The 17,435-nt window shown below is 39.0% G+C and overlaps 2 protein-coding genes across 2 annotated transcripts; both read right to left on the bottom strand.

Moving 5' to 3' along the window:
• Positions 1-184: 184 nt before the first annotated feature.
• On the bottom strand, positions 185-1,129 carry LOC143516162 (olfactory receptor 10J4-like). The gene has a single exon (XM_077007746.1). It carries the CDS (start codon positions 1,118-1,120, stop codon positions 185-187), a length of 936 nt encoding a protein of 311 aa, XP_076863861.1. The 5' UTR covers positions 1,121-1,129.
• A 1,312-nt stretch (positions 1,130-2,441) lies between these two features.
• On the bottom strand, positions 2,442-3,383 carry LOC143516185 (olfactory receptor 10J4-like). Its single transcript, XM_077007760.1, has one exon. The coding sequence runs from the start codon at positions 3,381-3,383 to the stop codon at positions 2,442-2,444; it is 942 nt and encodes a 313-aa protein (XP_076863875.1).
• Between the last annotated feature and the right edge of the window lie 14,052 nt (positions 3,384-17,435).

The following is a 17,435-nucleotide window of genomic DNA, read 5'->3' as shown; positions in this document are numbered from 1 at the left end:
TCAGCAAACAATCTTTATGTTTTGTAACACAGTCTGAGTCTGCCAGCACATTCAGCTTCAGTCTGTTTATTAAAGTGGAATACAATTAAATGAAAATAAACTGCAATGCAGAAAATGCAGACCATTGCACATTACTTTTATTTTCTCTTTTAAAAGGTTAGTGTAGAGTGGAATAAAAGCAAGCCTAAAAAGATGGATCTATCTTTCTCCGTGTCATTTTCTTAATCCTATTAAAAATCTCTTGTAATTTTAGTCCATATATCAAAGGATTGATTAGAGGGGGAATAACAAAAATTTCAACTGACATTATCATGGCAACAATATTGGGCATGTTTAATTCAAATCTGCTACTGATAACTTCAAAACACGAGGTGAGAGTGAAACTAACAAGACTTAATAAATGTGGTAAGCAGGTTTGTAGAGCTTTTCTTCTGAAATCTTTTGAACTTTTTACACAGACTGTAAGTATGCGAATATATGAGAAAACTATGAAAACCACAGGTGGAAATACAGCCACAGTTAAAACAAATAATCCATACAAATTGTTCAGAGATATGTCTCCACAACCTAATTTAACAATGGAATAATTGTCACAATAAATTCTATGTATTCTGAATTTGCAAAATTGAAGTTGGAATGTTAATATCACCCCAACACTATTTTCACAGGAAGGCAAAAACCAACTGAAAAACAAAAGCTTTTTAACTGTGGACATTTTTACAAGAGTTGCATATTGTAATGGTTTACATATGGACACATATCTGTCATAGGCCATGACAGATAACAGAGTGAACTCTGAAGAACCACATGTATAAATGAAAAATGCCTGAAATACACAGGCTTGAAGAGACACCACTTGACTTTCAGACAATAAGTCACTCAGTAATTTAGGATATAGACCAGTTGTTCCAAATAGACAATTGCAAAGCAATGCAGCGACAAATATGTACATAGGCTCATGTAGATGTTTGTTTGTGTAAATAACAGAAATTACAACAGTATTACAACATATAATCAACAAATAGACCATGAGAGCAATTATAAAATAAATGTATCTGTACTTTTTCAAGTCCACATGTCCTTCCAGAATTAAGTATGTAATATTAGTAGAATAATCCATGCGTAATTCATGAATCTGTAAGAATAGACTTTTGAATTGTATCGGGTAGTTGTAATGCCCAATTGAGTGTTTTTCAGTTAAATTTCAGAACGAAAGAAGTCACATATTAATTTGTGTTTCTTCTTGTTGAGTGATACTGTATATCAACTGTGCTTTTATACCATCTCTACCAATGACTTATGTCACCAAAGATTTAAGTTCCACCCATGCTCAGTACTGCTGTAGCAATGGGTTCCCATTAAAATATCTCACAAATGTTATGGGAATTTCTGGAAGACCGGCATATGAAAACAAAATCTAAAATGTGCATGGTGGTTGAGGAGCAGTGCCCTCGGTGCCAGAGCAGGAACATAAGGAGCAGTGACCCCAGTAGGGCACAGCAACAACACAAACATGACTGGAATGGCAAAAACTGCCTTATCTGAGTGTTCATAACAGAAACAAATGGCTGTTTATTATCATTCGGAGACATTTTATATATCAAAAATGAAATTCCAAATATTAAATCATGAAACATATCACCATCATTAAACAGGAATAAATCCAATTTGTTTATAAACTAAGCTAAGCTAATTAAAAGGAAACTGAAGATAAACCCATAAATACAACTGAACATAACGTAACTCTTCAAATTGAGCTTCAGATATTCATATTCCAGATATTCCAGTGTTCTAAGTGTTCTTGAGTTCTGTTTAGCATTGCTTTATCAAAGTCACAATTTATTCTCTTCAATTTTTAACATTAAAATGAAAATTATTATACTTATACTACATTTTAAGTTAATTAAAAGCCTAAATGCTTTCTTAATTCTAAAAGCAAACAATTTTAATGAATGACAGTGAGGTTAACACCTCTTAACACCTCTATGAACCAACAATTTGCATACACATTTAAGGTATTTAGCAGACACTCTTAGCCAGAGCAACTGACAAAGTGATCACTAGGTGGCTGTGGTACCCTTGCCTAGTGCAACTTACAAAGTGCACATTAGTGATCACTAGGGGGCTGTGGTAACAGTTGGGGAAGTGCCTTGTGCAAGAGCACTTCAGTCATTGGGAATCAAACCCACAACCCTCCGGTCCCCTAACAAGACTGGTGCCCTAACCACCAGACCATGACTGCCATGACTACACGAAATGACCAAACTAGCAAAAATATTGAATGTATTAATTTAATAACTCCTACTCTAGATTGCTTTCATAGGGTGCATTAATGCCACGTATGTGTTTTTCAATGCAAAACTAAATATCATCAAATCCAATTCTAAGTAAATAACTATTTCAGCAAACAGATACGATTCTGTAGCTTCAAAAAGGCAATTTTAAAAAGAGGCATGTGGCTTTTTTTTGTGAGAAATCAGCTTCTTGATCTTAATCAGGATCTCTTGCAGTTTCAAACCATATATAATTGGATTGAACAAAGGGGGGATAACCAAATAATCAACTGATAATATAACAGAAATGATCAGAGGGATACTTGACTGCAGTCTGTTATTAATAACTTCAAAACAAGAATTCATAGAAAAACTAGTGAAAATGAAAAGATGAGGTAAGCAGGTGTGTAGAGCCTTTCTTCTGAAATCTTTTGAACTCCTAATACAGACTGTAAGTATTCTAATGTATGAATATATTATAAAAACCACTGGTGGAACTACAGCAACGATTAAAACAAGTAGTCCATATACATTGTTAACAAGTGTGTCTCCACAACTTAATTTAACTATTGAATAGTTATCACAGTAAATTCTATTTAATTTATGCTTACATAATTGAAGTCGATATGTCAAAATAAGTCCAACACTATTTTCACATGAGGGCAAAAACCAAGAAAGAAACAAGAGCTTTTTCACAGTGGACATTTTTACAAGAGTTGCATATTGCAGGGGTTTACATATGGACACATATCTGTCATAGGCCATAGCAGATAACAGAGTGAACTCTGACATACCGTATGTATAAATGCAAAAGGCCTGAAATACACAGGCTTCATAAGAGACAACTTGTCTCTCAGAAAGGAAATCAATAAGCAGTTTAGGATAAAAAGCAGTTGTTCCACAGAGAGAGTTCAAAAGCAAGGCAGCAATGAATATGTACATAGGTTCATGGAGAGTCTTGTTCATACATATGACATAAATGACAACAGCATTACAACAAATTATTAACAAGTAAACCATGACAGTAATTATAAAATAAACATATCTGTGCTTCTCTAACTCCACATGTCCTGCCAGAGTTAAATATGTAACATTAGTAGAAGAATCCATGTGTTTCCATTAAGTCCATGAAGTCGGGTTTGTGAAATCACAGCTGTTTACAAAATCTGGTATCAATCATGCCACCAAGTCTAGGTTAATGTCTCAAGTTGTGAATCATTAAGTAGATTCATAAGTGTGAAGATGTACTGCTGCTAAACAGTACTGTATTGGGGAAACCAGATGCTTGTGCATTTATACTTTTTACACACACCCCTTTTTACACATATCAGTGGCAATAATACGCAGATAGTACAGCCTTACGTCATGACTGTTCCTAAGGAGATACATTATCGAAATAACAAATAAACATGAATGCAGCACAATGAACCACCACATGGCAATTAAACAGTCAATGACATTAAAACAATGAACCACCACATGACATTAGAACACTATATATTAAATTAAAACAATGGGAAAATCTGGTTGGCTGGCATGACGGCCGCTAAAAAGGTGATTGTTCAGCGCTGGCTTCCGCCCCACTCGCTTTCCCATACACATTGGTTGCACTCTCTCTTAGATATTCTCTACTTAGAACTGTCTTCAGCTAGAGTCAATAGAGCACATCCGGATATACTGAGGATATGGCTAAATGTAATTGAAGATGCGAAAACTCTCCTTTTATCATGATCACTTTCTGTACATGGAATTTGTCTCTATATACATATTGTGCTAAGTGAGTGGTGGCTGGGTGGGAAGGGATAGTTATGGGTAACGTGAACTGGTTTTAGTGGGTTAAATGTGGGTGGGTGGGGTGGGGTGGAACGGGATTTAAAAAGAGAGATTTGTTTATACTGTTTGTTCCATCTGTTGTCTGGAAAATCCTCAATAAAAACTTGATATAAAAAAAAAAAAAATTAAAACAATGAACCACGATATGCCTTATCAATACTGGAGGGTTCTAAGTAAGTACCATCTTTGATGAGACATTAATTTTTAAATAAAATAATAAAGAGAGGAATTATCCAGTGAGATATAATGATGTCCCAAGAGTCAGCTTCAGTAACCCAGGATCAGAACTCGAAAGCCCCTGCCTTTGGCCACTGCCCAATCCACAATGTACTGAACCCCTAGTACTACCTCTCTCACAGGTGGTGTGCTCATGAGAGTTGAGTCGAGAGTCGATGAAGGGTTGTGTGCCCCCTCCAGATCAGGAGAGAGTCCTTGCCACAAGTGGGTTCAAAGAGTTCAAATATTGTGGGTTCTTGTTCATGAGGCAGGCAGATCGGTTTGGTGGCTACAGTGTTGTGGATGCTGTACCGGACCGGACCATTGTGGTGAAGAGAGAACTGAGCCAAAAGGCAAAATTCTTGATTTACTGGTCAACCTACATTCCGAATCTCACCTATGGTCACGAGCTTTGGGTAGTGACCGAAAGAATGGGATTGCAAATACAATACTCCATGAAGAGAGAAGCCAGTTGTGGTAGTGGTCCAGAGGCCCCCTGGGCTTGTCCAACTGGGAGGAGTCCCTGGGTAAGACCCAGAACACACTAGAGAGATTATAGCTCAGTATCCCCCCAGAAGAGCTGAAAGAAGTGGCCAGAAAGACAGAAACGTGGGCCTCTTTGCTTAGGCTACTGCCCCCGCAACCCAAACCCAGATACAGCACCCTCCATAATTATTGTAATTATTGGCACCCCTGGTTAAAAAGTGTTCTCTGACATCTAATAAAGTCTCTAAAATCACACATAGAGAAATAAATCTTTTAAATGAAATCATGTGTTCCACAATTATTGGCACTGTAACGCCTGGGGCGTCATGGACCAATGAGGCGGACGCATGTGCTGAGCAGAGCAAGAAACACAACCATGAACAGCACTCACACATTCAATAACCAGCACCGAAGAAGACAAAGAACAGGGTTTAAATACACTGGACTAACAAGGGAAACAACTACAAACAGGTGGGAATGATAAGAATGGGGCGGGGTTACAAATGGCCTGGGAGTGACCAGAGAAACACATGGGGAACCAAAACATAGACATATGGCTAGAAAAACAAAAGGTACACTTGATGGGTGGGGGCCGGGCTAGACGTGACAGGCACCCCTGATGTTAATACTTTGTACAACCTCCTTTTGCCAACAAGATGGCACTTAATCTTCTCCTATTCTTTATTTTTATTAGGATCCCAATTAGCTTCCACAATGCGGTCGCTAGTCTTCCTGGGGTCCACACAGAAACAAGATCAATCGAAATAAACAATCAATCAGAAATTAACATAAATCCGACAAATTCAACAGAAGACAAAAAGGACAAAACAGAAAAAATCCAAAAACTTAAGCACAAAATGAACGACAGAGACAGAAAACACCCCAACATTCATGTAAGCTTAATCAAATTTTGTGGCACCACCAGCTGACCTGTGCTCACTTGACGTGTTTTATACCCATGACAAAAACCTGAAAACACAAATTTTTCATGAAAGAAATAAGGAGTATTTTTTCAGATAACATTATGCATAAATAACAAAAGACAAGATTTCAATTTAGCTTCCACAGTTAACCATGATAATTGTCTATGCATTTTACACACATTAACACGATAAGAACAATGAAGAGCTAATCTGGCTGCCCTGTTCTGTACAATTTGAAGTTTTTTCAGATGTTTATCAGCAGCACTTGACCAAACCACTGGGCAGTACTCCAAGTGTGACAAAACAAGTGACCGCACTACATCAGTCATAATAGCCAATGGAACATATGAAGAACATTTACTTGAAATTGCAATGCCCTTTCCCATCACTGACACAATATGATCGATTTGGTCAGACCAAGATAACAAATGATCTAATTTGACTCCCAATAATTTAGTTTTAATAACCTGCTGACAACCCGTCTATAGAGAAATTAAGTTCATTAGATTTGGCAAGTGCGCTCCTACTACCAAAAACAATACATTTAGTTTTAGCTATGTTTAATACTAATTTATTCAATCTCACCCATTCAACAATGCTTAGCAATTTAACATTTAAATTGTCTCTCAACTCTGCCAAAGTTGGTGATGCATAGAGCAGTTACATCATCAGCATACATGACTACTTCAGAGTTATTGACAGCATAAGGTAGATCATTAAAAAATATAGAAAATAAAAGTGGACCCAAACAGCTCCCCTGCGGAACACCACAAATTACTTTTTTACTATCTGAAAAACTACCATTAAAAAAATACACGCGTTCTCTCAGAAAGATAACTATGCATCCACTTCAAAGCTAAAGATGAAAAACCATAACATTTAAGCTTAGCAATAAGGATACTGTGATCAATTGCATCAAAGGCCGCAGTAAAATCCAAAAGCACAGCTCCAACTAATTTCCTGTCATCAAAATATGTTAACCATTGATCAGTCATGTGTACTAATGCAGTGCTGGTAGAGTGCCACGGTCTATATGCATGTTGTGTAGTTGTAAACAGTCCATTTCTACTAAAATAAGCTAAAAATCTGACTAAAAACTACCTTCTCCATTAACTTACTAAGAACAGGGAGTATACTAATAGGTCTACAATTAGAACCAATAAAACGTTCTTTCCCATTTTTTTGAAGTGGTAAAATTTTAGACTCCTTCCATATTTTTGGAAAGGCCCCTCCTAGCAAACATCTGTTAAAAATGTGACAAACTGGTTTGGAGAGTGACGTTTTTTAAGTTTTAAAAGAAATCCATCTAGGTTGTCTGTGCCAGGAACTGTACCTTCAGAAACTGAAGCCAACAACTCTTCAACTGTATTTTGAGTAACTTCATCAAATGAAAAACAAGTTTTCTCTCTCATAAAGCTGTTAACAATATTGGGTGTAAAATTAACATCAACTTGCATGCATGATCTTAGGCTATCAACCTTGTTAATAAAAAAAATATTAAAATAATTAGCTATGTCATATGGCCTGGTGATGAACTGACCTGAACATTCAATATACATTTTAGAATTGTACACAAAATCTCATTTAAAACTCTCCATAATTTTGTACTGTCATTTACAGAGCTGCTAATTTTCTGTTTAAAATATTCTCTTTTTAATGTAATTTAACTTAGTAACTCTATTTCTTAACTTACGATAAAAATTCCTATCCAAACAGCTTCCTGATTCATGAGCAGCTACCTTAACATTTTCCCTTTTAAGCATTAGTGATCTTAATTCATCATCAATCCATGGTGCATTTCTACCTTTCTCCGACCTTTTGCGAAGTGGGGCATATGCATCTACTAGCCTCACAAATTTGTCCATAAAAGTTTTCAGAGCCATGCATCATTGCATCATTTTCCTGACAAACATCACACCAATCTAAATTATTAACCTCATTGACAAATAAGTCAGCATTAAATCTTTTTATATGACCTACGATAAATAATCCTAGCTCCTGACTTTGGCAATTTGGTCTTCCTGATTAAAACAATCAAATTATGATCACTGCAGCCAACAGCCATTGATAATACCTGTGAACACAACTCTTGTGTATTAGTAAAAACATGATCAATGCAGGTTGAAGTATTAACACCCCCATTGCTAACACAAATTCTTGTAGGTTGAGTCACTACTTGGACTAAATTACAAGCATTAGCCATAGAACGCATTTGGGCGTCTGCTACGTGTGTTGTTGCCATAAAGGCAATCCCCGGCATCGTCTTGAGATCGCGGTGCGCAATTTCAAAATAAGAGCGGATAGCGCAATTGAAAAAAAAGATTCCTAAAAAAAAAACACTTTTCAAAACAGCTCGCGAGCCAGAAATAGATCCGGCCCGCGGGCCGCTATTTGAGTATGGGGGACCTATATCCTTAAATAGCTAAATCATTATCATCAAAGGTACCATCCAAGTGAGTTTCTGACAAAGCTAAAACATGTAATTTTAGCTGCCCTTGTGAAAAAGTCGTATATTTAAATATAATAATAGTATACTTGAACTATATGCGGAATAATTAAAGTATACTTTTTCTTCTTATACTTACAATTTTACCTACTTAATCAGTCTTTCAGTATACTTTGAAAAAGTATACTTTATTTGGCTGTGCTACTTTTGTACTGGCTATGTACTTAATAAAAATATACTTAGTATTAAACTGTGCTTTTTTTATAATAAACCTATCATTTTACTAAATGTGTCCTATGAGCCTATATTTTTGCAATAGAACTTATTGTATTGTACTTCAGTGAAAGTTTCTATAAGTATTTACAATTTCAAATGAATATTCCATCACAAACGTTGTGATAATAGAATTTAACATATTTAACAAAATGCAATTTATAACAAATGATTTGGAAATGTGAAAGCATATGTGTGAACTCATTTTTAATACAACATAGTACATATACATTAATATAAAAATAAAATTTAAAACTCAAAAGTACACTATAAGGTCAAAAGTATTACGACAAATATTCCTATTCTAATGGAAGTGTAACGTTTCAAGGGGCGGGTGTGACGCAAGTGCAAGATATCCTAATTTATTGAACAAAACACCACGTAAGAAACACAGACAGAAAACAAACTAATCCAGACAGACAATGCGCACGGGGAGATACTACATAGGAATCAAGGACGTTAATAAAATGCTTAAGGAGAGAACACAACTAAAACGGGTAATTTAAACCAACTGGAAGCGTGACCACATGAGAACATAACAACCAAACATACAGCGCGAGAATAAGGAGAGCAGGGTTAACTATACACAAGAAGCATTAAAGTATAAACCAACGACTAAACAGACAACAGGAGAACGAACTATCAAGGACATACTACCAACGGGGAACATACGCAAAGGACACAAGCGCTAGACATTGGGAACTAAAACAACATACAGAGACCAGGAGCGAAACCTAAAGCAGAATACGAGACGTGGGAGGAACAGGACTTTACGAGAGACAAACAGAGGAGAATAGAGAGTTACCGTACAGGGAATGACTGACACCAGGGTAAAACACGAGGGGGTTTTTATACACGGAAACACGACGGTGGAACAAGACTCAGGTGTACGAGACTGACAACGAGGGCGTGACAGACAGAGGGAGGAACGAATGGGAGCGGGGAGCTAGGCGGGACCAGGTAGGAGGGAGGGGCTAGACGTGACAGGAAGTATATTACTTGGTCAGTATGTCATTTCTTAAGTTGCTTTCTTGGAGTCGGACAGTCTTCTTCTAGGTCTTATATTGACCCCTATTTTTAGCCATCCTGAAATGAAAAAAACAAAAAAAAACAAAACATGCAATTATACAATTAATTGCTTGTTTGTAATTCTTTCTTTTCCTATTTGAGATTTGTAACAACACAAACTATATACTTCAGAAAGATATACTAATAGGGATCATGACTGAGATATATTCATTATTGTTCTCTCTGCTTCTGTTTCTGTGTACCTGACTTATCCTACAGAAAGTATACTAGGAGTACATTACTTGTACTAATAATAGTGTAATGACATCCTACAGAAAGTGTACGTCAATTATACTGCAGTATATTAGGATTACATTACCTATACTAAAGTAAGTATATCACAAGATTAATTTAATCACACTTAATGTTTTTAGTTTTCTGTTGGACAGCTCACACAAATATACTTAAATTATATTAAATAGTGGCGAAAATAACATATGACTAGTATATTTAGTATACACTTAGTGCAGATTTATATCACTTTAATTACAAATAAGTAGTAATTAAGTACAAATTAGTAGTTCCAAAATAGCACAACTTAAGTACATATATATTTCAGCATAATTTTAGTATACTTTTTTTTTCACAAGGGTGGGCTTACCGTCCTCCTGATATTGACCAATTCTCTGAGCACGCTCTATATCCATGTTTCTCCCATCCAGTCCCAAATTCTTTGAGAGCAACTGCCGAACTTTCTTCTTTGATTCACACCAGTTCTCCCCTTTTTCATCGGCAGTGCCATCAATTAAAATGTTTGTTCTCCTGCACTGGTTTTCAGTATAATCCAATCTGGTCAACAGTCCATCCACTTCTCGTTTAGACATAATTATATTGTTCTCCAGTGACTTTATCTTTGCATCCAACTCTAGAATTCTTAGTCCTGTCTCATCAAACTTTTCTTGGGTGAATTCCAAGCTGGTCTTCAACTCCTGTACATCTCTAATAACTCCATCCAATCTCTTGTTTGAAACATTTAAAGTTGTCTTGTTGCTGAAGTAACAACTCTCTATAAAACTCTCTCTGCTGCTCCAATAATTGGGACAGTACACCCATTGTGACCACTGATTCATCCTCACAAGATGTTGCTTTAGCGTGTTTAGGAGGCATACTCTTACCAAGTTAAATCCGGAGTTGATAGATGTTGATCAAGTTTATATGCCCGAGGCCTTGTAGGCCAAAAATCAACCGGCTTAGATTTCAGCCACAAAACTCAATTGTAGATGAAATACCGTTCCCAATATTGAGTAACAATATAGATAAAAGTCAGATTGAAGTGCAGATCCCTATATTTAAAGCCCTATAACTAAAGGTTATATAACTACTTAAAGCCCTATATTTAAAGTCCTATAACTCTTCACAAGATGGGAGAATACAGGAAAAAGGGATATTCGACCATTCCTCTTGCACAACCTCTCTAAATCATCCTGGGTCTTCTCCTTTGCACTCTCCCCTTCAACTCACCCTACAGATTTTCAATCGGGTTGAAGTCCGGGGACTGAGATGGCCATGAGACGAGTTTGGTTTTGTGCCTTGTGAACCATTTTTGAGTAGATTTGGCCACATGTTTAGGGTTTCTTGCTGAAACACGCAGTGTTGACCCATCTTCAGCTTTCAAACAGAGGATACATTAAATATCCTTATAAATATCTTGTGCTCTTGACAGCTTATCTTAGTTTAGCTTTGCTTAGCTTAGGTTAGCATGTTTACAACCGATATGGCTTGCTGTGTTGCTCATGTCACTTCCAAAGACAAGCAATCATGAACATGAGGTGTTAATCTTTTCAGATTAGAATGAGCTATTGGCTAGAACAGCCATCAATCACGTCAAAGGCGTCAGCTTGTCGCTTTTGCAGTAACTTTACAGCACCTCCTCCCCTCTCTCTTCACACCTCGACAGGCAGGGGTGTTAAAAGCTGTCATTAAAAGTCACCAGCTCTCTCTAGACCAATAGTAGCTCCTATTTCGCTTCCAGCTGCTTCTGTTCTGTCACAGAATACACAGCCTGAGGGCAGCAGTACGAGAACCACTGATGTGTTGAATGTCCTTGAAGCACAACATGCTGCAACCACTGGAGTTCACTGAGCTCCAAGCAATGGCACTCTCCAATGTGCAGGCACTCTCTAGCCAGACGGGGACCCGCAGTACCACAGACCCCGCGCCAGGGAGGTGTCACATCAACAAGCCCCGAACTCTATGCGGGTGAACTGGAGCAATGCAAGTGGTTTGTGATACAGTGCAAGCTCTTTTTCACCTACCAGCCGCAAATGTTCACCCCCACTTGGGTAGCCTTTGTGATTGATTGCCTGTGTGGGACTGCACTGTACTCTGTACAACATTCATTGCTGAGTTTAAATAAGTCTTTAACCACCCCCACCAGGATAGGGTCTGTGGCCAAGTGGTGCCGGTGCCAAGGTGCACACAGCGCAGTAGAATACTTTATGGAGTTCCAGACGCTCGCAGCTTGGACAAGCTTGAAGAATCTAACCCAAGTAAATGCATTTATCCATGGACTGTGCAGATGCAGGACGAGCTGACCTGCAAGCACAAGGCGGCCTCCCTGACTGACACAGTTCGTCTTGCTATTACGTATACTTGCCTCCTGCAAGAACGCGATGTGATTCCATGCAGGTTACAGCCGTTGCGTATGGACACAACCATTCCAGTCCCAGCTGTCCAGCCAGCATCCACGGAGCAAGTCATGGAGTAGTACATAAGGGAGGCTTTAGCAAAGGGTTACATTAATCCCTCCACTTTGCCAGCCTCAGCCAGCAACTTCTTTGTAAAAAAAAAAAAAAAAGGGCGAGGGGCTGAGGCCATACATAGATTATTGAGGACTCAATTCCCTCTTGGTTAAATATCCCTACCCACTGCCCTTGGTGCAGTTGCGGGAGGCAAGGTAATTTTCCAAATTAGATCTACAGTATGCCTATAACCTCATCCACATGATCACTCAGCACCCTTGCTAAGCCTCTCTCTGCTTTGCTCCGAGGTGGATCGAGGCACCTTAATTGGGGAGAGTAAGCAGAGAGCATTTGAGACACTGAAGGTCTTTTTTGCGACAGCCCTGGTACTGCAGCATCCAGGGGACTCACTATACATTTAACTGAACTGATCAAATTCTGAACTGTGCCTGTAGCATTTCATGTGTGAAAGTTTTAGCCTTCAACCGGTGTTGTGTCGAATTCCGACTCCCCTCGTTTATCCGCGCATAAAGACGCTACAGATTATATTGTCGATTTATGTTTCTATGCATAAATAAGAGCTAGACTTTAATTATCCATCACAGCAAACGACACTGCATTATCTATGTCCAAAGCCACACTGGCTCAAGGGTGTTAATTATTTTAAATAAAATACACACTGGCTATACCGAAGTTCACCTCTGACCACGACTTTGCAGTATTACAGCAGTATTATGTCTAAATATCTAGTTAAGACAAAACTAGAGTTCTCAATAAACTAAGTTATAGTCACTGTAACTCCATAATATCATCTGTAGTGTCTTTATGCATGTGCACAACACATGTTGGTTTGAAAAAATGTCTCTGTCGTGCCTGCTGCTTGCATGTGCTAAATGAAATTGAGCACTTTCTTCTTTGATTCACAACTTTGACCTACCACCTGATTCACTTTCTGCTCCGCCCACTGACGGGTGAAGAAAAATCGATAGAAAAGCCGCACCTCAGTATAAGCCGCATCGTTCAAATCGTGGGGAAAAGAGTAGCGGCTTATAGTCCGGAAAATACAGTATATTTGAACTATAAATACGGACTTCTCCTAGCGGGCTGCCCAATGGAGGATGGGTTCCCTTTTAAGTCTTGGTTCTCCCAAGGTTTCTTCCTAATCTTTCTTCTTATCAGATTCACCAGGACCCAGTCTGAGGAGTTATGGCTTCCACCATGACAGAAGAAACCATTTATGGCCTCATTAGTTAACTAATGCATTCCTAACCAGAAAGCATCACCATTGGAATTTGCAAACAGACCTATATCCAATAATGCCAGAATTTACCATGATTTTTATGACTGACACGGGGGGTGTCAGGACAGAGGCAGCTGGAGGCACAGGTTGCAGCGAAGGGAGTTTATTCTCCATGTCAATGGCAACGAAAACAGACAACAAAAAACAGGCAATATGCAAAACAAAGGATGTATGTAGCTTGAAAACGAACAGCAAGAGAGGTCCAGTGTGGCTTCCAGCGGGGCATTGTGCAGCACTGGACCGAACGACCTGCGGGCTTAAAAAAGGGAAACATAATTGTGTACAGGTGTTAATACTCAGGGGAACGGGACGGTGGGAGTTGTTGCGTGCTCGGGGATGTGTGCTGGGATCAGCTGCTGGCCGGGATGTGTGCCCTCCGGTGGCGACCCGGCCCCCTCACCATGACTCTATATTCTGGGATAGGTACTGGATCCTTAGAGGAAGCAACTCCAAGACCATTCCAAGACACCAAACTTGGAATTATTCTAATAAAGAAAAGGATAAATTATAGCTGAAGAATACAGGACTATCTGATCATGGAGCCAGCAATATACAGTTTTTGGAACCTAACTAGACAATTCTATACTTTGCTATCAGAACTGATGTTTGAACATAAGATTAAATCCTGTCTCATTATTATTGAAATGATTATGTGAACTGTGTTTTCCATATTAATGCATATATAGTACTGATGTTTTCCATGATATTCACTTACGAGACTAATGCCATCTCTTTTATTCGTATTAGTGTAATGTAATGTTCTGTAATGTAATCTGGTTATTGTTACTAAGTTGATGGAGGGAAATGCCTTAACTTTGAATATGCATAGGCATGACAGCTAGTCCCTTCCTTCTCGCAACGTGCTTGGATCAATACTAAAACTGTAACCTAGTAATAAAAGTTAGTTGAAGTATATATAAAAAGTAAAGTTAATTATATAACACTTTTCACAGACAGAATCACAAAGTGCTTTAGACTTAAGGAAATATATAAATACATAGATTAGAAAGGTACATAAAATTATATAGGATGTGTAAAAATTATATGGGATGCGGGTTGTACAAAATTAGCACAATATATACTATAATACCGGTTAATTTAATGCCTGCTTAAAAAGGTCTTTAGTGGTTTAGTTGTGTCTTTAGTTGTTTCTTAAAAGATTCCACAGAGTGAGCTGACCTCAAAGTCAAAGGGAGAGTGTTCCAGAAATTGGGTGCTATGACCTCGAAGGACCGATCACCTTGTGTTTTAGACCCGGTGCGTGGAACAATCAAGAGGTTGGTCTCAGAAGACCTTAGTACCCTCCGAGGTTCATAACAGTGTAGGAGGTCACCAAGGTAGCATGGTGCCTGACCCTCATATTTGTCCAGGGTAGCGGTCAGCTGATTCGCTACTACCTTCTCCAGGATTTCGGCTATAAAAGGTACATTTGAGATTGGTCTGTAATTACTGTGGACCGATGGGTCAAGGTTAGGCTTTTTCAGGATAGGCGTAACAATAGCATGTTTAATATAAGATAGAACACAACCACTTGACAATGAGGAGTTCTCTATAGCTAAAACAGATGGGCCGATACCAGGGTTGCCAACTCTCACGCATTGAGCGTGAGACACACGCAATTGACCGTTTTCACACGCTCTCACGCCACACTTCCGCTATCTCATGGCAAAAAAAAAAAATCCAGTTTATTTACCTCTGATCCACATATATGATTCAATGAGTTACTAGTTCGCTCTGGCGCCAACCACCGGTGATCGACAGATCGCGATATAACACTTAATTTGTGTCAATTTTACGTTCGCCAAAGCCCGCCCCCCCGGTTAACAACTTACGTTCGCCACCCCCCCCCCCCCCCAACAATTTACACTCACCACCTCCTCCAGGTTAAAATCTCACTCCAAGTGAACGTCAAAAGTTGGCAACCCTGCGATACTGTGAAATAGCCCAACAACAGAATGAGATGATATTATGTCAAGAGAGCTGGTGGATGGCTTCAGTGACCTGATCACATCTAGTAAGTCTTGAAGTAAAACTAATATAAAAATATAAAGTAAAGACCAACATCTGTTTAGCCGTGAGTTTGTTTAAATTCACGTAATTTGCTCTAGCACGTGTCGCAAAGTTATCTTGCCACCCATGTTCATTTGTAGAGTTAGGATCAGTTCTGTCTTCAGAAGAAATTAATACAAATTCTACAGTAGCGTGTAAAGACTGGCGAGGGAGCACACCTGTTTATTTTGGACCTCAAAATACTGCGTATTCCTGCCAGCACCAGTGGACAGCCATCCGAGCCTGGAAGTGGAGCCTTTGGTAGTAGTGTTGGCTTGGTGGGAGAGGTATTTAGGGAAAAGTTGTGTCTATGGGGGACTATTGGGTAATATTTTAATCTTTTGTTTTTACTCATTAGGTTGAGAGCCTGGTTGAACCAGAGTCCAACTTAATTGCCGTTGCTGTTTTTGCCTAACGGGTTTGACATTGGAGTTTTGTTAGTTTCCTTTTCTTGGTTTAGTGTTATGTTTGTTGCTTGGGTGGGATGTTAGAAGTTATGTTTTTGTTTTTATATGATTTAGTGGAGTTACTGTATTGTGAATGATTATTGTTTTTTTGTTTAACTGACCACAGTTAGGTAGCAAGTGTTGCCGTGAGTCCATCGGTTCTGCTGGCTGATCGTAAGCTGCACGTCGACTAGCGATAGGCCTCTGAGTTGGTGAGGTGAGCTGGGCTGTCGCCGTAATTGGCAGTGTTAGTAGGCGGCTGGGAGGCAATATCGTGTTATGCTCTGCTAAGAGATGTTTTCTTATTGATTTTGGATTGCGGGTGTACACAGGTTTGATGAGACCTGAGGAGCCTTAATTGGTGCTCCAGTTGTTGCATGGACGGCACTTGTCCTTTTGTGAAGACTGTAGCCTTGTGACTTGGTTTTATGATTGTTATGTATTTTATCCAGTCCTGTTATTAAATATTTGCTACTGGTAGTGATCAGAGTAACTGTGTATTCATTGTTCATTACAACCATTGTTAAATTAGTGTCCTGGGGGGTGGGGCGTAGTAAAAGTTATCTATCTGCCAAATAGTAGCGGACAGAGTGAGCAAAGTGACGGCCGCCAGGCTACATAAAGGATTAGCTTCTCTGACCAAAGTAGGGGGATACATACATTTTCAGTTCTTTGCTTATATTTCAGACCTAGCTTTCATCTCAATCAATCAATCAACAATCAAATTTTATTTTATAGCGCTTTTTACAACAGTTGTTGTCACAAAGCAGCTTTACAAGTGTCCGAGTGTAAGCCCCCAGTGAGCAAGCCAAGGGCGACAGTGGCAAGGAAAAACTCCTTAAGGGCATGAGAAAAATCTTGAGCGGAACCAAGACTCTGGCTGATGCTGGTCACCATAACAACAATTTAAAAAGAGAGAAAAAAGGAAAATATGTGATCAAATTTTTTTTATCTAATTTTAAGCTGCTCCCCCTCCCAACACCTTAATGTCCATGGTCTCACCTGGCCCTTGACTTCCTTACAGGCCTCCCTATATCTGAAGGCAACACCACTATCCTCGTCTTCGTGTACTGGTTCTCAAAAATGGAGTGGGTTGTTCATCTCCCAGACTGGCCCATGGCCCTTAAGACCGCTCACCTCCTCTTCTGACACATTCTTACGAAAGTCAGGGAATCCAACTCACATCGGGATTATGGAGGGAATTTCTCAGCAAACTGAATTTCACAGTGAGTCTCGATTCTGACTATCATCCACAGAGATAGTAAACCCAGAGCTGGGCTGCTTTCTTCACGCATACCGTCATGAACACCCCGACACCTGGTCCCCCTACCTGGCTTGGGCAGTATATGGACAAAATTCCCTCAGTTATGAAGGTACAGGGCTCTCTACACCTGAAATCCCCGCATGCTGGAGGAGCCGGCTGTCGAAGAGTGGTGACGGA

The sequence above is a fragment of the Brachyhypopomus gauderio genome, chromosome 6 (assembly GCF_052324685.1).
Source record: "Brachyhypopomus gauderio isolate BG-103 chromosome 6, BGAUD_0.2, whole genome shotgun sequence".
NCBI lineage: Eukaryota > Metazoa > Chordata > Actinopteri > Gymnotiformes > Hypopomidae > Brachyhypopomus > Brachyhypopomus gauderio.
This window is presented reverse-complemented; position numbering and strand designations above follow the sequence as displayed.